The following is a 21,431-nucleotide window of genomic DNA, read 5'->3' on the forward strand; positions in this document are numbered from 1 at the left end:
TTGGCTTCCTGAGTAACTGGAATTACAGGCTTGTGTGGCCAGGCCTGGATTTTTAATGAAATGGGCCCCACACTCTCCCATTTGACTTGGGCTAAGAAGAACAAACACAAGATTGTACACAATGAGCCCACAAGGAGGCCTGGACATAGTCCATAATATGTAGGAATGGCCAAAATCCATTAAGTCTGTTTAGCCTGGATAATTAGCTGGTGACTGGTGAAAATTTGGCCCTTGTGCTCTTGAAGGAAAGCTACTGAATTGGCTTGAGATCATCCAAGGCCTGTTTCTAGACAGCCCTTACCTGAGAATTTTTTTGTTCAGTTTGTGTTTTAAAGGGTTTTTAAATAAGCATACAATGTATTAGCAACAGAGAATATCTATGTCCCTCGAGGTGCAAGGAATTTTTTTTTTATTTAACCTTACATGGGATAGAGTGGTGGGGATTGACAAGCCCTGCAGTAGGACAGAGGTTCACTAAATAAGTCCCTTAGGCCAGTTTTCCGATTCTTGTCTCTAACCCCTACCCCAACCTGCCCCCCAGAAAATTCATGATCTAGACACAGAACCCAAGAATGCATATGTTATCATCCTTTTGTGACCTAATACATATTCTGTCATAGAAGATCACCTTTCAGTTAGTCTTCTAGATAGCTTGATGGATACAGAAAGATTCGGAGGAGACTGGCCAAGTACTAAGGGAGTTTTTTGTTTTGTTTTGTTTTTGTTAAGAATGACTTCCATTCTTAGCACATCCATAGTTCTCTCCTGGACCCCTGTCAGGCCTTTCCTCTGACCTATACTAAAGTTCCATAGATAAATCTAAGGCCTATGAAAACAACAGATTTGGGTTAGGACAATGATTCAGTGGGTAAAGGTGCCTACAAACTGAGTTAGATTCCTGGAATATACACAGTAGAAGGAGAGAACTGAATCCAGAAAGTTGTCCTCTGACCACTACACATGCGCATGTGCACACTATAAATAATTGAAATAAATAAGAACTTGTAGTGAATTTTATAAAAGAAAGCTGGATTTGGTTGTACTACCGTTAATAATGTCCCTTAACCATGTAAGATCGTAAGCCATGGGATGCTGACCTTTCGCTTTCTTCTCTGTTCTCATTGTCTCTGTCTGTCTGCCCTCTCTTTTATCTCTTTCCTCTGCTGCTGTCTTGTGTTCTCTCCCACTGTCCTCCCTTGGCCTTTCCCCTCTTTCCTTTTGTTGCCACTTTTCTCCTGCCTCTCTCTGCCAAACTCTTCCCCTCTCCAGCTATCTCTTCTCTTTTCTTTCCCCTTCTCTGATTTCATTTTTCCTTGCCCCAAATTAAAGGGTTAACATAGCAGCAGCAGCATTTCCCATGTAAATACATGCCTATTAATAATAATCATGCTCAATGCATAGTTCTGATTTCAGAAACTGTTGTCCATGACTACTACAGAAGGAAGCAGACTTTACATTTCTAATAGTGGTCTGTCTTGTTAATGATAGCACCACCGGAAGCAGTCATGTTAGCAATAATGTTTTCCTTTTTTCATTGCGGTTAATCTTTACTGAGTCTATAACACTTGCCAAATATCATTCTAAGAAAGTATATTTCAGTGTACTCTGGGATCCTAGTGGATATCCAAGACTCTTCCAAAGAGCCGGGAAGGTCAAAGTTCTCCTCATAATACTAAAATAGCATTTGCTTCTTTTATTGTGCTGACATTTTTACTGGCTATAGAAAAGCAATGGGAGGTAAAACTGCTGATGACCCAAGCCAAGGCAAGACATCTTTGTAGTGCTTGTCATTCTCTTGACAAAAGGGGGACAGGAAAAGCCAGATTTATTTTAGAAAGTTTCTAATGATAGAGGAAATCGTATTAAACCTTGCCCTTTGAAGACATGTCCTTTTAATGTCTTATGTGAAACATGAGGCTATAGCTGTAGAATAGTTCTTCATGCTAAGTGTGTTTGACTTGAGAGCTTATGTAGTTGCCTTTTTCACTGGCTATCACTTTTATTGGGAAGAACTAATAACCTGTGCTTATGCAAACTTGGGTATATTGCAAACATTTTCCTGCAAGAGGATGCTGTAATTTTACGGAAAATAGCCGACTGGAACAATGGCCAAACTAAATGATCCCTCCTTAATGAGACAGAAGGCTATGTTAACTCTTTTAAAGCCATCTTATGCTCTCAAATGTCATTTATGATTAAAAGGAAAGGTGCTTGGAATACAAATGAATTTTCAAATTGTAGAGCTAAAACTATTTCCAAGGTTTCTGTAGTCTTGGACCCACTCATTTTATAAATTAGTAAACTAGAACCCATATATTGAAAACTATACCCCAGATGACATTTCACAAATGTCGGACTTATGGACTGCTATTTTCCAGTGTTTTAAATTTCCAAGCACTTTCACCCATTCTTTTTTATATGACCCTCACACAGGCCTTCCTGTATATGGAGCAGTTTCTCCATTAAGAAAGTGGAGACTCGAAGAGGTTAATCATCTCAGGGCACTTTCTGCTTCCTGCCCTTTCATCTATTCGCTCCCGGCCCTGAACTAAAGGCAGTGCAAATGTAGAGGAGGTGGACTTGTACAACGTAGCAATTAAATACTTGTGAAAGAAAAGGAAATGGAGACTCCAGGGAAATTTCCAAAACTGCTGTCGTACCTGGACGGGAATGGATAGTTGAGAAACTAATAATAAAAGCAGAATAGAGTCTTTCAATAAATGTTGTGTCATCTGCCTTGGAGAATTCTTAGATGTACAGACCCTGAGCCTTTAGTGTTTTGGGGGAGAGACAGCATGCTTACTCAAGCTTGTTGAGGCTTAGTCTGTTGCTATGTATTATAATGTTAAATACTGGCTGGCCCCCAAGGTCTCCCTAGCCCCAAGGAGGAGGAGATTCTCACTTACTAAGTAACATTGCTCCTTATTTTAAAACTATTGGTTGAATAAAGACGCCTACAGCCTGGACAGAAGAGAGGTAGTCAGGGTTTTGGTTCCACCAGACCAGGATGAAGATGAAGAGAAAAGAGACCATGGGTAATGCATCCTGAGAACTGGCCATGAGGGCTAGCCCGTCAGAGTAAGAGCATCCCAGGTGGACATAGCATAGAAGTTAGGCATCTGCCCAGCTCTAGTGCTTTTTTTTTCCACATTAAATCCTTTATTATTATTATTATTATTATTATTATTATTATTATTATTATTTAGAGTCTAGCTGTTGCTCCCCTTTTGGTCTCCCTCCTAGAGTTCCTCATCCTATTCCTCCTCTCCCTTGCCTCTAAGAGGGTGCTCCCTCCCACCAGTCCCCTCCCCTTACCTAGAGCCTCAAGTCTCCCAAGGATTAGGTACATCTTCTCCCACTGAGGCCAAGCCAGCCCGCATATTGCTGATTGCTGCCTGGTTGATGGCTAAGTCTCTGGTAGTCCTCTGGGATCCAGATCCTGCTGGTCTTCCCTTCAGCTTCTTTAACCCTTCCCCCCTTGACCTCAGTCTAATGGGTGTAAGTATCTGTGTCTGTCTTAGTCAGCTGCTAGTTGGGACTCTCAGAGGACAGCCATGCCATACTCCTGTTTATCAGCACGTCATAGCATCAGTAATAGTGAAGATCTATCCAGGAGATGGATCCTAAGTTGGGCTGGCCATTGGACCCCCCCCCCTTTCCTTCAGTCTTTTCTCCATTTTTGTCTCTGCAGTTCTCCTTAGACAGGGACAATTCCCACCTCTACTGCTTTAAAGGCTTAAGTTTTACATCTTTTATCTGGGAACTGTATGATCCAGGGTGGGATAGAAACCTCTGATGGAGATTAAATATGTACAATAACATGATTTAAAAAAATGGTTCCGTGCCTTAAGAAAAACTTAAATGAAGTTCTGTTGCTGTTCACCAAAGAATTACTTTTAGTCACAGGGAATGTTTGTGAAAAGAGGAAGTATCTAAAATGACGGTTGGCAAATGGTAGAGTTTGCGTATGTAAAGGTGATTACATGGAAACAAGAAGAATTCACCACAATGAACTAGTGAGAATAGTGTATAAGGAGGAATATCTGATGTAGAAGCAAGTGGAGAATATGACATGTGCATGAAAATGATACACAGTTATAACTGAATATAATTAATCCATGATATTGTTGGAAATGTTCCCCCAGAATCTGAAAAATGTGATAATGTTGCACGTTATGTTTAGATGTGAAGTAGTTCCTGCAAAAGCTTGTGTCTTGAAGGCTTGGTCCCCTACTGGTAACAGTTGAGAAGTGACTGGATCAGGAGAGCATTACTTCTTCAGGAGACAAATCCATTGACGAATAGTTGAATGGTCTATTAGGAGACAGGGCCTTGATGAAAGAAATTGAAATCTGGGGGACATGCATTTGAACAGTATACCCATTTCCTGACCCCTTGATAGCTGCCTCTCTGCTTCCTGTCTGCCATAATATGAACTGTTCTCTTCCCTCATACCATTCTTCTATGACATACTACCTCATCGCAGGTGGAGGAATGATAGAGACAGTTGGCACAGAGTGATACCTCTGAAACTGTGAGCCGAAATCAATGCTGGCTCAGCTGGTCTTGTTTGTGCATACCTATAATTCTAGGATTTAGGAGACTGAGGATGAAGGATCACAAGTTAGAAAGCATCCTATAATCCACAAAAAAAAATATCCTTCCTTCTTTGGTTAATTTTTGTCACTTCAACAAAGTATTAACTAATACACTCTAGATATGGACAGTTTTCCATTTGACTTTTTAAAAAATGATGCTCTGTGCCAGGTATAGAAGTGTGTGACTGTAGTTCCAGCTACTTAGACTGATGCAGGAGGATCAGTTGAGCCCTCATGAGTTCCAAGACATCCTGGACAGCATAGTTAGATATCTTCTCAAATCTGTAGCCTTTAGATAACTTTAGTCTGCGCTCACTTAGAAATTTGGTCAACTCTTTCCAGCACGTTTTCACCTGAAAACATCCATATGTGTGTCTTGAAGAAGTTTGGATTGGTCTTCCAGATCTTTCTTCTCCTTTGCTATGATGTTAGTTATAATCCCCCCCCCCGGAATTAACCTGATTTAGATATTCTTTACTGGTTTCCTCTAGAAAAGTCAGAGAAATACGATCCACGTGATGTTGAAAGACTCCAGCAAGATGATAACTGGGTTGAAAGTTACTTACATTGGAGACATAACGTTGTGGATGAAACACTGAAGATGCTTGATGAGAGTTTTCAGTGGAGGAAAGAATTGTCTGTCAATGGTAAGCTGGTCCACTTAACCTTGACAGGGCAATAGCATCTGTATAAATGTTACTGTTAAATGTTTGTCTGCATTTGCACACATTCTTAGCAGTCATCAGAAACACTAGAATATTACCTTTACAGGCCTAATCAGACTTTCAAGGGGACCAAAATCTTAGAAGGAGAATCACTCATAAGAAAATCAGACGACAGGGAACTGAGTCACACACTGTCACTAAAAGCATGGCTACCTAGTCTGTGTTTGGTTCAATTCCATTAAACAACAAAAAGTACTATAGTCTTCTATCTTAGACCTAAAAATAAAAATTTGTTCCTGTCCTGGTTTTCTTTTTCTTTTTTTCCAGTTGTGTCTCATGTGTTTCCATATCCCCAGAGTACCTTATGCTTATTGGTTATTCTAAAACTAAATGGGGATGCCCCTCCCCCAAAAGAAAGTTTATCCCCAAGGATACTCATGGCAGCCTTCTCTAAACTTTTTAAAGCCACTGCTAGATTGAAATTTGTCATCAAAATTGGCTTTTGAGGTCTTAAGAGGGAGTTCTACAGCAGTTTTCAGGTATGTGAAGAACTCTGCAAGAAAGGATATCTGTTGTCTTCCTCTAAAAATTCAGAACCAGAACAGGCACAACTGCCCAGTCCTATGAAGTGTCACCTGTCATAGAAGATTATGGAGGGACTTGGTCTAAAGAATTAAATACAAAGTAGTCAACAAATCTAGAACTAATTCTCTCCCCATTTTTTACCCTAGCATCCACAAGAAAGGACATATCTAAAATCTTCAGAAGTAGAACAATGGCAAATATTAAAACAGTAGTCAGTTTAAACAAAGGAACATGTGGAACATGTGTTAGTCAAGCAGACACAAATATATATCTGCCATCTTCAAATCATATACAAAATAAACTTTTCTTCAGAGTAAAGTTGGGAATACACACACACACACACACACACACATACATATATATATCTTAATGAGCATCTCATACTGAATTCAACAATATGGTGGATGCTTGCACATGCTGCTGGTTTCTGGGGACACACAACGAAGATATGAGATACACAGAGGGAATGGGAGAGAAACCTTGAGCATTCTCTGGGAAGTGCTGATAAATGAAACACATGCCCCACAGGGCCAGTTAGGTCTGTTGTTTGTTTTTCCTGCTAAAGAATTTTATATTTTTCTTGACTTATTCTCCATATTCTCTAAAATATTAGAGTTTACTGTATATAAAACTTTGAAGGAAAATACCATCTTGGGGGTAGGGAGATTACACAGTAGGTAAAACGCTTCCTGCATAAACATGACTAGCAAGCACTCACTTCAAAAGCTAAGGATGGCAACAAGTACTTGTAATCTGGGTGCTGGGGCTAGCAGGTGCAGAGTGGAGACAGGAGGATCCTGGGGAGCTTTGCTGTCCAACTAGTATAATAGTATAACCAAATCAATTCATCTAGAGCCAAAGACAGTGGGACACTGTCCCACAAGTAAGGTGAGAGTTATAGAGGAAGAAATCTAAGGCCAGTGCCTAGTCTGTATACACATATACACACACATACACATAGAGACAGAGACAGAGAGACAAAGAGAGAGACACACAGACAGAGACAGACAGAGAGAGAACGTGTGTATATAGGGGACTAGAGAGGAAGAAGAGACAGTAAAATGGCACCTCACTAAGTAAAACAGAGTGACTTTTCCCCCCTCGAATTCTGAGGTTGTGTGAATATTTCTTCATGTGGCTTTTGTATGTTTGGGGGGGGGGGACCAGAGATAGACTCCAAGACCTTGTGTGTGCTAACCTGGTACCCTATGGCCCAGATGGTGCACAGGCCTAAATTGAATAGTTTCTTCATGTGTTAACATGTTTGAAACCCACCAAGAATCTACCGAGGCAGCCACAAAAATAAGAGACTCTTTCCAGCTTTTTCCATCATCTGTACATCTTTTGTTACTTGTTTTCTCTGTAAATCTTTTGTCCATTGTTTCCTCAGCAGGAAGTAGCCTTTTGTAGTGCCAGCAAGTCTTTCTAGATTTTTTTTTAATTTACATTCCAGCCTTGCAGCCCTCCCCGCTCCTGGTCACCCCCTATAGTTCCTCATCCCATTCCTCCTCCCCCTGTCCCTGAGAGGGTGCTGCCCCACCGCCAGGTCTCCACCCTCACTGAGACTTCAAGTCTCTTAAGGACTCAGACACATCTTCTCCTACGGAGGCCAGACCAGGCATAAGTTACATTTTATTCAAGATTTAAGTAAATTGTTTCTTGTTCAAGTTTGAGTGAAAAGAACTACTATGTACCATTACCTTTACGGTGTGAGCTTTCTTTTTAGATCCATGGATTTCTACTATTATTGATCAAAGTTTATCACTTTCTAGACCTTAGTGAATCCTCTATTCCAAGATGGTTATTAGAACTTGGTGGTATTTATCTGCACGGTTATGACAAAGAAGGTAACAAATTATGTAAGTATATGTAATTTGTACTTTAGATTTTCAAGACTTTGAAATATACATCTGTGTCTCAATGAATAATCTCGGAAGTTTTCATATACATACATAACAAATTCTCTGCATTAGAAATATGTGGTCATCTTTACTTACCCCTCTCAAATACTATCAAGGCATAGTTTGCATTATTATAAACTAAGTGGTAAACACAAATGTTGTCTGTGCTTTTGTTTCTTGTCTATTCCTATGATAAGATACCATGAACAAGGAAACATATAGATGAGTTTACTTGGGGCTTATGGTTTCAGAGGGTTAGCGTTCGCAATGTGATGGCTGGGAGTATGGTAGTAGGCAGGCAGGCATGGCACTGGAGCAGTAGTAACTCAGTCATAGTCATTTTAGTTAGCCTTTATCACTTGTTGCTAGTGCTCCACCTAATACTTTTCTTTTTATGAAGAATCTTTTGACCATTGCTAAATATCCAAAACAAATGTTTAAGTCTCTCCTGGTCTCCTCTAAGCTTTTTCTGAAATATGTATAGTAATAGGAGTTAAGAGTAGCAGTTGTCTGTGGTTCAATGCCTTTTTATCCCCTCTTCCACTTGCCCAAATCTCGGTTGAGTTTGCACTACAATAGGAGAGCTTATGTGCATCTCGCTTGCCTTTTCCTTAGCTTGTGAATTACACTGTATTTTGACAGCACACTGCACTGTCTTCTCATTTCTCTGCCTCTCCTTTCTTAGTCTCCTTTTCTCATACCTCATCAGCGGTTTGCTCTCAAAGCCTGTTCTAGCTGATACTGTCCTATAGGGTTGTCTCAAACACATCAGTCTTGCCAAACTTTCCAATTTACAGGGAAGATACTATGCAGCTCCCAGGCTACTTGCACACGCCCATCCCCTGGTTTCTATTGACTGTCCTGCCTTCATCACAGACCACACCCGTGTCCTACCACTCATGGTCCTCCTTTCTCTAGTGCTCAGCTCTGGCCCGTGTGTTGGCTCTCCCTGCAATTCAGCTTCATTTTGGCTCCTTTGACCTTCTGCAACCACTTCCATAGTTCAGTCCTTCCTACCCTGTTCCCCTATAGTCTGGTTGTGACCAGATAGGTTTCCTCCCTGACCTTTTCTGCTCTAACCTCTATGACACTGCCCAGGCTAGGTTTTGAAATGGAAAAACCAAACAGAAGGGAGGACTTCAGAGTCATTTAGCTATTCTTTGTCTCTTTCTACTTCTCCTCTTGCCAGCCATCCCATTTAATCTTAGCGGCCACCACCTGAAGCATTTGCATGGTCCACTCCCCTGCACCACACTCTCCCTGGCCTCCTGCCCGCCTGTCTATCTCTCTCCTCTGGGTGGAATGAGTTTTCTAGCAATTTGTCAAAGCATTGGCTTTCCTCTTGAGTATAGTGAAGAGCACTTTTCTGTTATTCTGTGTTTGTTCACCTGCAGTTCTCCTTTCAGATCACTTAAATGTGACGTCTGTGTAGCTCCTAAAGGAGAGACAAATAGTTTGCCTCTCTTCTGCTCTTTAATTTAAAGGTACCAAGGGCAACTGTTTCTCATTTCAAAGAGAGTAGAGATGTTTTTATTCGAAACAAGATGAAATATAAATGAAGGAATGTGTCAAAGGTATGAAAATGCCATAAACTGTATGCTCATTTTTTATGTTTTTCTCTGCTTAAAGTTTGGATTAGAGTGAAGTATCACATAAAAGACCAGAAAACCATAATGGACAAGAAGAAGCTCATAGCATTCTGGCTGGAACGATATGCCAAGAGAGAAAACGGGAAGCCTATCACAGTGATGTTTGACATGTCCGAAACTGGACTCAATAGCATAGTAAGCGTTCCGCATTAATTCTAAGTCAGCGTTTGCCCCCTTTCCCTCCATCCGTGCTGCCTTTTTGCCAACCATATATTATTGTAAAATGACGCTAGAAAAATGCAAAAGGATTAATTTTCCCCTTGCGCTGTGTGTGAAGTCAGACATGGAATAGAGTTTGCAGAGACTTACATTTTCTTGTGTATTTGGCAATGTTCCCTGTCTGGTGAGTCAGATGGAGGTAAGATGTGAAGGATGGCAAAACACGAGTCATTGTGACAGAAGCTGAATATTTTTTTTTACTATGTTAATGTCACCCCACAAGGACCTCCATGCCTGGCACAGAGTGACATGCTCATTAAATATTGAATAAACACATGCATGATCTCTGTGACCTTGTATTTTTACCTTGTTTTGAAGTTGCAGGATGTTCATGTGAGTTTACTCCGTACCACTCTCTGTGGTTTTCTTGGGCACTAGTGTATTCTTGTGGATATTTTTTTTTAATTTATTTTATTTTATTTGGTAAGCTTGAGGAGCCAGTTTTCCTCAGGTGACTTTTGGCAGCTTGAAAACATAGTTAAATTAAGAGTTGCATAACAATATTTTATTACATATTCACTGATGGTCCCAGTTCCTCATGGAGCTGAGATCTAAAGGTCATTTGAACTTAGGAGTTCAGGGATAGCCCAGACAGCATAGTGAGACTGTCTCAAAAGTAATGGAAGATTAGAAAAAGTCTAAATGTCCAACGTGACAAAATGGTAAATTATATGATACCTAATTGGTAACCATATTTGTTGGTGTTTGTGAAGAACTTGTAATAATATGAGAGAATTCCTTTCTAAGAGGAAAAGAACTACTTTACTATAGTATGTTGTTGTGTAACCCCAAATGGTGATCTTAGATTTAAACAACAAAACCAGGTTACAGAGAACAGTTCAAAAGAGCTTTAAGAGAGGGAGAGGGCAGCATGTTTCCTACATTAAGAATCTAATACCCTGCATTTTTTAAATGTAGTTTCCATTGAGTGGGCCTTGAATTTTAAAGTAAAATATTTTATATCATAAATTAAACTCAAATTGCTTAAGAAAGTCTACATTCAATAAAGTTAGACTATGATTCTATTGTCCTTTACGTACCATGGTCACCTATTTCTTACCTTGCAGCCATGAATAATGTCTGCTAATGTTTTAGGTTCCCTAATATAGGGGAAGGGAAATGACAAGAGCTATCTGATATTGTCATTTCTAATTAAAAAAAAATCTGTTGGTACTCCTGGAGATTTCATTCATTATTAATGTTATAAAGCACCTGAATCTTTATTGAGTAATTTTGTCTACTGTATAATACTCATGATTCACAAAGTCAGTTTACAATAATGCACATAAGAGACATAAAGTGCTTTAGTAAGAATTGGACTCCCATGTTGACTATAACCTTTTGACTTCCTTGCCAAAAAAAAAAAATGGAATCATTTAATTTTATACAAATAGCTAGACTTTAAATAATTAACACTTTAGGAAAATGTATCTTTTCTCAGCAGTTGAGCTAGAAAGAAAACCCTTGCATTTGTCATCAGAGGATGGACACTGTGAATGATAGAGATATCATGTGCAAAAGCACCCACAGTCTATTGTACAACAGTCTATTTCATAGAAGTATGCTATGTCATACCCAATGTAGACACACACCACTTACATCAAATCCCCCCAAATTAGCTCTAATTAACAAGGACCGCCAACTGAATAATTGATGGTAATGACTACTAGATACAGACTAGTAATATCTGAGAGTAATCAGTCTTTTTATCGGACTCTTATTTAACTAGATTTCTGAAACTATGTCCGCTGCGTATAAAGACTATTTATGAAGGTATTACTATATACTAGGACTTCTCCCAAAATAAATAGAGTTGAGGATGCTTACATTCAGTTCACTGAAATTAAAGGCACTGCAACTCACATGCTAGGAAAGACTTTATAGGCTCTCCTGTCTAGAATTAGCAGCCTTCCAGTAGCTATGCTGGATTGCAGCTTGTCTGCTTAGCGCTTCAAACTAGACGTGTTTACGAGGTGACTGAGCAGGATGAATGGAGCAGGCTGCTAGTATGGAATAATATGGGGGTGAAACATGACTAATACCCCTAATGGCCTCATTTCCTGGTGTTGTCTGTGAAGCAAGAGAACTAACCAGGCAGCTGTTTAATACAGTCTCCTAAAAAATTGGAATGAACAAATAGCTCTTGATTATAAACTAAACAGCAACAACAAACTAATACAGGGCATCTTAAATAAGAAGGAAATTAGCAGATCACTGGAATCCTTGTATAAAATATGATTATTGAAATTCTTAGAAGGTAAAAATTAGATTTAAAAAGTAAATGCTATAGCTAAATGTATAGCCAAACATATATATGCATATATATTATTTGAGTGAGTCACGTTATACACTGTATATCCTTTTTAATAGTTCTTTAGTTGTTCAATAGAATTTTTAGAATCTCACTGTGGGGATTGCTTTTATATCCATTGCATGCCCCATGGCTTTTGTAGCCTGAAGCATATAACTAATTTGAAGTAATGCAAATAACTTTTAAAATATCCATAAGTATTTGACCTCTTCAACTCAAATTTAGGGCCAATTCTTAGCTTAATAGCCTAAAACCATAACCCTTAGGGCTATAGATACTTAAATTAGCATATCTTTTAAGAAAAATAGTCTCATTTGCATTTACTAATTTATCACTGTTCAAAATGTATAATTTAATGTTATCTGAAATGGACAGTCTTAAATTTTTAATATTTATTTTAGGACATGGACTTTGTACGATTTATCATCAACTGCTTTAAGGTGTATTACCCCAAATACCTCTGTAAGTAAGTTACTCCTTTATAAAAATATAATATATTAAAATTATAGATTGTGTCCAAAAATGGTAGTTTTATATTATAGACTCTCATACCTGAAACACTGTTTTCTGATGAAGCACTTTAAATAAATTCCTAGGTAGATGTGTAAATCATTATCTTGGTAGATCCACAGATACTTTTCTGAAGTAGTTTTTCTTAACAGTTGTTGTTACAAGTGAAGTTCTAGACTCCAAAACAGCCTGTAACAGTGAACACTCAGATGTTTGCAAATATTATATATATATATATATGTATATATATATATTTGCAACATGTATTTATTATATGGAACTTGCTGCATGCAAGAGCAGATAAGCTGTACTAATAAAGTGCACTGTATGGCAAATAAAGTACAGTGTGTTACTAATTGCACCTTAAGAACTGGCAAGAAGAAACTACTGATCTGGAATGCACTACATTTAACTCTGGTATTCAGAGGGTTTCGTGTTCTGTTTTCTTATGGTGCTGGGGATTGAACATGGGGCCTTTGTACTTGCCAGGCAAGTGTTCTACCACTGAACTAACATTCTCAGCCCTGTTTTGTTTTTAATTTTAACTCTCCCTTTAATGATGGGAGTTCAAATGATAGACTCGTTCTAAGCCTTATAAGCTCGTTTTTAATTTGTTGGATTTATATAATAGATTACCCATTGGGAAAATAAGAGCCAACCCACATAAACAGTCAGTTTTATTTAGCTCTAGTGTGGTAAAAGTCAAAAAGGCAGATGAGGCAAAAGGATATCAAAAAATGGAAATTCATAGAGCTACGTGCATGAATTTTTTTGGCAGATACCACAGTTATGATCTCTTGGGTAACAAAAGCATAAGGGGAAGTCTAGTATCAACACCACATACAGTCTTACAGTGCAAACCAAGACTATTTTTGAATGTTTTAGATAAAGAAATTGATGATATTCAGGTTGGGAAACGTGAACAGTCTATAATTCCTTATATATCTGGCACATGCCCTGATTCATTAAATCTTTCTAAGCAGTGCCCATCAATGGAAAATACAGAAATACTACTTCAAGGTATTAACTTGCTTCTTTTATGGGCAAAACAAAACCGAAATATTTATTGAACAATCTAAAGGATAAGCCATGTAGAAATAATAGTAACATAACTATTTATAAAATACATTTAGCCTTTTCAAACATCTGTTGAGTGAAATATCTAAGTTTGTGATGAGCCTCTGAGGGGAAAATGTGACTCTTCATAATCTCTAAAATATGTCGAGGATTATTTTGAAAGAACTATTCATGAATTCATGGATTCATATACTGGTCCATAGTACTAGTGCTCATTTCAGTTAACTACAGATGATGTCTCGGTTCTATCAAAATGGTGTGGTTTTGCAGATATTGGATTTTACTGGGTCTTAAACTTATTGTTCTTCAAAACCTGTCCTGAACTCCAACTATTAGGTCTCAGTTATACCCCTGCTCAAAAGCATAACATTGTAGGAGATTCTCAACTTGGAGAAGAGTGAAATTATATATTGATTCATCTGCAGTAAAGCATGAATCGGCTATCAGAAATCCTCTTTGTGGTTTTTGATTTCTTTCTCACATTTGCTTATAGTGCTACTTAATATCCTTAATATTCCGTATGTAATTAACAGTTGTGTGTGCTTCAGAATTTTTGGCTTCCTGGAGTTCATAACAATTAAGAAAAGGTACAATTTCTGTGTCTCAGAGTCAGAGGGAAGGGACAGCAGTATGGCTAGTCAACAGTGTAGTCTCGAGGACTTGTATAAGTGAAGCCATACATCAGACATGTAAAGACTGTTTGTAAAGTGCACTTGCTTTCAGCACTGATCTAACAGGTCACACCCATCCCCCCCTTAACTATTTTCCTGTGTACCTTCCTTAAATCAGCAAATGAACAGAGGTATGGCTCGCTTGCCAAAGGACTGTGACTGTGCAGTATTGAGACTCCTCCCCTTGTGAGCTGATGGTTCCTTTCCTGCCACACTCACACAGTCCTGATTAGACCCTAGCCAACCGGCTCCATTTTTCTCACATGGTAGTCCTTTTCTAGGTCAGGTCAAACTGATAAGACTATTGTAAAGGTACTAAGTCACATGAAGTGAAATTTTTTTTTTCGTCTTTCAGCAAAAATAGTCATCTTTGATATGCCTTGGATAATGAATGGTGAGTATATTATTGTGTTTTTTGACTTTTGTTTGTCTTACTTGGCCAATTCAGCTGTTTGTTTCTACCACTGTTTAGGAAGATGTTCATATTATCCTTGTGGATTCTTAAAAGGCTGGAGCCAGGGTACTCTAAGGTTGTTTTGTAAACAGATAGAACTGCCATCCTCTCCTCAGAGCTTGAGAGTTTTCTACTTGTCTTTTCTAAAACCAGCAGGAAGCTCTTTCACCACTTGGGTAAAACAATTACAAGACACCTTGTTCTCCTTCCCACACACTAGGTGAATTACAAAACACGCATTTTTCTCTTGGTTCAAGTATTGAGGGACAAAGTGGGAGAAATCTGGAAGTCACTCCAAATCACTGAAATCCCATGGCCATTTTTGACGGTCATAATTTTGCTAAGAGTCATTTGAAATGGCTATTGAAAAAAAGTTCCCTAGTGATTTGAAAGGCAATTCTGTTCTTCACCTTGATTTCTTTGGTGTTTCCGTACGACCATTGTTGCATACGCAGCCAATAATAGGGAAACTCCATAACTGAAATTTGGTGCTTTGAAAAGTTCTTTCTTGGCAAGCCTTTTAATACTGATAAAGACTAAACAAATGGAACACTTACATTATTAAAATGTTAGATCAAAAAAAAAAGGTCACTACTGACTCATGGAAATAAAAAATAGAGCTATGAACTTTGAAAACTAGGTGAAATTGAGAAATTATTTGAAAGTCCTAGATGGCTAAAGCTGACTCAATTAGAAGTAGTAGACAAAAGTAAATAAATAAATGAAAATAAAATTTTAAATCCCTCAAAGAACCATTCAGGCCTTGGTGACTTTTCGGGCAAATTCTATGAAATAGTTAAAGAATTTACCCTGACCCTTTGTAAACAGTTCTAAAAATAGGCCACAAAGGAAAGCTTGTAACTCTGTTATGAGTAAATACAATCCTGCTACCAGACGTCAGAAAACAGGAAAACTGTAGATGACAACTCCTTCCAACTACAGATGCACCAATAGTCTGATGTACTATAGCTGGGGGTATGGCTCCATAATATGGCACTTGCCTGACCTGTGTGGGGCCCTGAGTTCCACTCCTAGCACTGCAAAAGGACAAAACTAAGAAACCGTAGCCAAAGAAATATAAAAAGCATTGCCGGTAGCAGAGTGCTTGAGAGCTGAATTTAATCCCTACTAATCTATATTTAAAAAAAACAGGCATAGCAGCAACACATGCTTTTCTCCTTACCTCTGAGAAATGAGTGTTGAGAGAAGGAATAAGAGAACTCTGGAACTCTCTGACCAGCCATTCTAATGTAATTGATGACCTTAAGGCAGTGAGACACTCTCAAAAAGATAAGGTGGATAATTATCGGGCTCTGACACCAAAGGTTGTCTCTGACTTCTACATACACGCATATACATGTAAATATATACCACACCACATACCAAAAAGCATTACAAGCCATGACAAAGTAGGACTTGTCTCAGTGATGCAAAGTTGCTTCAAAGTAAAAAAAAAAAAATCAGTGTAATATATCGTATTAGTAAAGTGAAGAAACCAAACTATAGAAGCATCTTAGAGGAAACACACACACACACACACACACACACACACACACACACACACACCCCAAAAATCTAGTGCCCTCTCTTGATAAAACTCTTTTAAAAGTAGGAACAGAAAGTACAGTTGAAAGAAGTCAATTTTAAAGGATTCCTAGCAATCTATGGAAGACTGCCTTCTGAAAATTCAAAATGGAGTTCCCTAAATGACTTTCAAATGTTTGATCATTCACTAGAACTCACTGAAAAGAACTGATGCTCACCACTTTGATTTCTTGCAAGGAAAGGATTTAGAGAGAAGTTCCAAATGTGAAACAAATCACTCTGAGCATCGATATGCCCTATACACAGGGAGTATTGCCAACCAAGGAAATTCACAGAAGCCCACATGCCTTGATGATCAGAAGTTGGCTTGGGGCTCCATTATGCAGGCATGATTGATTTTGCCTGTGGCTAATTCCTACTGATACTCCATGGCCTACTGCCCCTTCCTTAAATCACATGTTGGTTTTTCTCTCATATCCAAGTCCCACCCTATTCTGAGGTCATGTTCCCACTAATCCAAGGCTCCCAGTCGTCCCCCCCCCGCCCCCCAAAAAAGGACAATCCTACCAAACAGGAAGGCTACCTCCCAGAAGCTGGGAGCAGAGGACTGAACTCTCTCTAGGTAAGGGTAATTTATTAACTGCATACCGCAGAGCTCTTTGGCCTGACAAATGGCTTCTTTGATAACCCACAACTAGAAACAGTTACGAATCATTTCAATAAAGCTGATATGAAAAAAAAATCACACTTAACACTTCATTTAATTCAAATAGCATGCCAAGTTACAGGCTGTTTTATATTGAATAGGAAAGTTTAAATAGTACTTGAACAAAAGCCTAAATCCTAGGGAACCAGAATAAGAAAAAAAACCCATGATTTTCTAAACCACACTTTGATGGTTTTATTATGCTGAGTTCCGATTTCTTGACTACTGCCATTTTTGTGTATTTACTGCACCATTATGTTTTTAGGTTCTTTTTTCAAAATGGGTGAAAAAGGTCCCATTAGAAATAATTTTTTAATTAAGCCTAAAGCAAATGACATGACACAGGACAGAACTGTAGCTGTCAAATAGCTACGTTTGGTAGCAGTTTATTATTATAGAGTCTTGCTCATGGTTACGTAAACCGTGCAGCCTGGGAAAAAGGCAGAGGTTTGAGTCAGGAAGGAAGCCGATTCTGGCTCATACCCATAATGAGCAGGGCCCCTTCCTCCTGTTTCTGCCTTTTCCTTTGAGGAGGGATTTTATATTGAGGGTTTATCAGAAGAACCACAAAGTAAAAGATTCTTCACAGCATCATGCAGTTCCTTCCTGAGTCATAGAGCAATTTAGTTCATTGTCTAAAAGTCAGAGTTGTTGAGGCCACTGATAGATGTGGCCACAGGTCAAAACCCAGAGAAGCTTGTCAGGGTAATTTAGGCTTCCTGGGTCTCCGTGGAGCATTTGAAATGTGTGAGCGATGTGCATACCACAAAAACCTGCTGCAATTAAGGAACGGTAAGTGTCTGGACTCAGAAGAAAGGCATAAGAGCACAGGGTTCAAACTGGTTTCAGAAGGTCTGGGTTAGTGCACATAGTAAAGTACTTGACAAAGCTAGTGTGGTGACTTGCTTGTTTTTCCTCAGCTGCTTTCAAAATTGTGAAAAGCTGGCTTGGCCCTGAAGCAGTAAGTTTGTTGAAGTTTACGAGTAAGAATGAGATCCAGGAGTATGTCAGTGTGGAATACCTGCCTCCCCACATGGGTGGGACAGTAAGTACCGCCCTTGAAACTTGTTACAGTAGAACACTGCATAATAGAGGTCTATACTATGTACTCAGAAGGAAAAGAGCAAATCTTTTATTATTGTTGTTCTCTCACACAATACATCTCAATCACAGTTTCCCCTCCCTCCACTCCTCCCAGGTCCCCTCACCTCCCCTGGCCCCCAGATTTACTCCTCTGTTTCCCTTCATAAAAGAGCAGCCTCCTAGGGACAGCAACTGAACATGGTAAAAGATACAGTAAGACTAGGCGCAAACTTTGACATCAAGACTGGGCGAGGCAACCCAGTAGGAAGAAAAGGGTCTGAAGAGCAGGCAAAAAAGCCACTCCCACTGTTAAGAGTTCCCCCACAACACCATACACACACACACATACACACACAGAGGCAAAGGACCTAACCCAGACCCCAGGCAGGCTCTACGACTGCTGCTTCAGTCTCTGTGAGCACCTATGGGCGCTGCTTAATTGATTATATGAGCCATGTTCTTATGATGTCTTTGATCCCTCTGGCTCCCACAACACCCACCCCTTTGTTTCATGGGGTTCCCAGAGCTCTAAGGAGACAGACCCAATAGAGACCTCCAGCCTGGGCCCTCTCTCCTTCTCTCTGCCTAATGTTTGGCTGTGGGTCTCTGCGTCTGTTCCCATCAGCTGCAGGAGGCAGCCTCTCTAATGACAACTAGACTAGGCACCAATTTATTTATTTATTTATTTATTTATTTATTTATTTATTTATTGGCCAGTTGTATTGGTTCTGTCCTAAGTCTCTAGGCTATTCAGTCTATGGTTCCTGACCATCCAGGCAGTGTCAGGCATTGGTCACAAGTTGGACCAGTCATTGGTTGGCCACTTTCACAAGTTCTGAACCAGTATTGTCCTAACACATCATGCAGGCAGGACAGATTATAGTTTGAAGATTTTTGTGGTAGCTGGGTTAGTATCCGGTCCCACTGAGACACTGGAAGCCTTGTGTCTTAGTTAGGGTTTCTGTTGCTACAAGGAAATACCATGACCAAAAAGCAAATTGGGGAGAATAAGCAAATTGCTTTGTTTTGCTTATACTTCCATATTGCTGTTCATTATTAAAGGAAATCAGGACAGCAACTCAAACAGGGCAGGATCCTGGAGACAGAAGCTAATATAGAAGCTATAGAGGGGTGCTACTTACTAACTTGCTTCCCCTGGCTTCCTCAGCCTGCTTCATCCCAGGACCACCAGCCCAGGGCTGGCACCACCCACTATGGGCTGAGCCCCTCAGCATTGGTCATTAATTGAGAAAATGACTTGCAGCTGGGACTCATGGAGGCGTTTCCTTAACAGGCTCCTTCCACTCTGATAACTCGAACTTGGGTCAAATTGATGCACAACCTCCTGTCAGTACATTTTACCTGGTTGCAACAGATGGATGGTTCAGGCACCATACCCTCCATTACTAGGAGTCCTTACTAAGTTACCACATTGATACACAGATGCCCTCCAATTCCAGTCATCTCTTCCTGTCGCCTGATCCCTCCTATTCTCGATCCTTGCTGCCCCAGTGCACTGCAAAATCTATTCAATTTCCCCTTCTCAGGGAGATGTTGGCCCTATTTTAATGTAAAAACGATGATTGATGCTGCTTCCTAAAATAAGATGCAGGGGTGTAGATATTTTCCACTTATGCTTCAAAGTTTACTAGTTTTTTTAGTAGATAATGTGTATATATGATTCTAATCCGGGGTGAGTTCAGTATTCAAAAGTATATCCAGAAACAATTCTTTAAAAATTTCTTCTTCTGGGGTTGGGGATTTAACTCATTGGTAGAGCGCTTGCCTAGCAAGCGCAAGACCCTGGGTTTGGTCCCCAGCTCCTAAAAAAGGAAAGAAAAAAAATGTCTTCTTCTACTCTTGTCTCAAGCACCCTAATGCCTTGTGTGGTTGCATTTCTTACATCAGTTTCTAGAGCTGTTCGTTGCATCTGTAGGCCAGTGTAGGCAAGTGCACATAAGCCTGCCACCGACTCACTTCTTTCAAACAAGTAGCATATTGGTACAGTATCATACATCTCCGTTTTCCCTTCACAACACAGTGTGGAGCTCATTCTAAGTCAGTGTGTGGCAAGCCTCCACTTGTGTATGGCTGCAGTGCTCCAGTATCATGAACCCTAAAGTTACTGAATTGGATTTTGATGTGCGTCATTGGTTTTCCTCACTCTCCTTCCTACCCAATGGTCTTTTTCATTTGAACTGTATCCTTAAGAATGTGTTGTCTGTTGACGGCTGGAGAGATGGCTCTGTTGGTTAAGAGCACTGACTGCTCTTCCAGAGGTCCTGAGTTCAATTCCCATTAACCACATGGTGGCTCACAACCATCTGTCATGGGACCCGGTGCCCTCTTCTGGTGTGTCTGAAGACAGCTGCAGTATACTCATAAGCATTAAATAAATAAATAAATATTAAAAAAAAAGAACGTGCTCTCAAAGTTTACAAGGGTTGTTTGCCTTTTATTCATTTATTTTCCTTTCTTTTTGCACTCTATGGATCAAACCTGGAGCCAGATTCATACTAGGCAAATGCTATTGCCCAGTGCTTAGACTGTTTTTGAACTGATTTCTGTTACTGAAAACAGAGATCAGAAAGAAGTGGATGTGTTTGGAAATCTTAGTGTTGTGTCCGGGTGTGGTAGTGCGCACCTGTAACCCCAGCACTCAAGAGGCAAAAATAGGATCACAAGTTCTGGACCAGCCTGGACGACATGGTGATTCCTTGTTTCCAAAAAGGTTTTGGGTTTTTTTGTTTGTCTTGGTTTGTTGTTGTTGTTTTTATAAAACTGTAAAAATGAATTTGAAAGTGACTTTTCCTAAAGTGTGAAATCTCTGTAAATACTTGTAGGTATATTTTGCCTGTCTGATAAAACTGGATTTAAAGAGAAGCAAGGATTAACAGCATTAGCTTTTGGTGTCCCTGTTAGTTTTCATTAATTAAAAGAGGCTTGAATGAAAAAATTTAATTTGAAGTCTGCAGCTTTCTTGCTCAGAAACTTTGCACTTTACACTTTACGTTTGAACTTGGGTACCCTATATCTCCGTTGGAAAACTCAATGCTGTGTATTTCAGAAACTATACTTCACCTGTAATTATAGCAAAAACATAAATGCAGATTTCCCTTTTTATGTTTTATTTTTGACGCAGGGTCTCTTGTAGCCCAAGCTTGCCTCAGGCTTCCAAATCTTCAACCTCTAAAGTACTCAGGTTATAGGCATGTAACCACCATACTCCCTCTCTGTGTGTTTAGTTTGTCTACATGAGTTTTGTTTTTTAAGGTATATTTTATTTCTACGTGCGTGCATGCGTGCCTGAGTGTGAATACACTTGGGCGCAGGTACCCACAGGGGCCAAAGAACACATTAAAAATACCTTGTAGCTGGAGTAACAAGTGCAATTTTCTGTGAGCTGCCTGTTGTTGGTGCTGGAATTCAAATTCTCGTCCCTGATGGAGCAGTAAGC

At 39.5% G+C, this 21,431-nt stretch overlaps 1 protein-coding gene across 3 annotated transcripts in view; it reads left to right on the forward strand.

Moving 5' to 3' along the window:
- Mospd2 (motile sperm domain containing 2) overlaps positions 1-21,431 on the forward strand; it is a 53,488-nt gene that overhangs the window by 8,850 nt on the left and 23,207 nt on the right. For all 3 annotated transcript variants that reach the window (XM_039099873.2, XM_006256866.5, NM_001398727.1), the window contains exons 3-8: positions 5,090-5,245; positions 7,621-7,707; positions 9,379-9,533; positions 12,330-12,390; positions 14,542-14,580; positions 17,812-17,936. In XM_039099873.2, coding sequence (XP_038955801.1) covers positions 5,090-5,245; positions 7,621-7,707; positions 9,379-9,533; positions 12,330-12,390; positions 14,542-14,580; positions 17,812-17,936 — 623 coding nt within the window. The remainder of the gene's footprint in view (positions 1-5,089; positions 5,246-7,620; positions 7,708-9,378; positions 9,534-12,329; positions 12,391-14,541; positions 14,581-17,811; positions 17,937-21,431) is intronic.

Source organism: Rattus norvegicus, chromosome X (genome assembly GCF_036323735.1).
Source record: "Rattus norvegicus strain BN/NHsdMcwi chromosome X, GRCr8, whole genome shotgun sequence".
Lineage (NCBI taxonomy): Eukaryota > Metazoa > Chordata > Mammalia > Rodentia > Muridae > Rattus > Rattus norvegicus.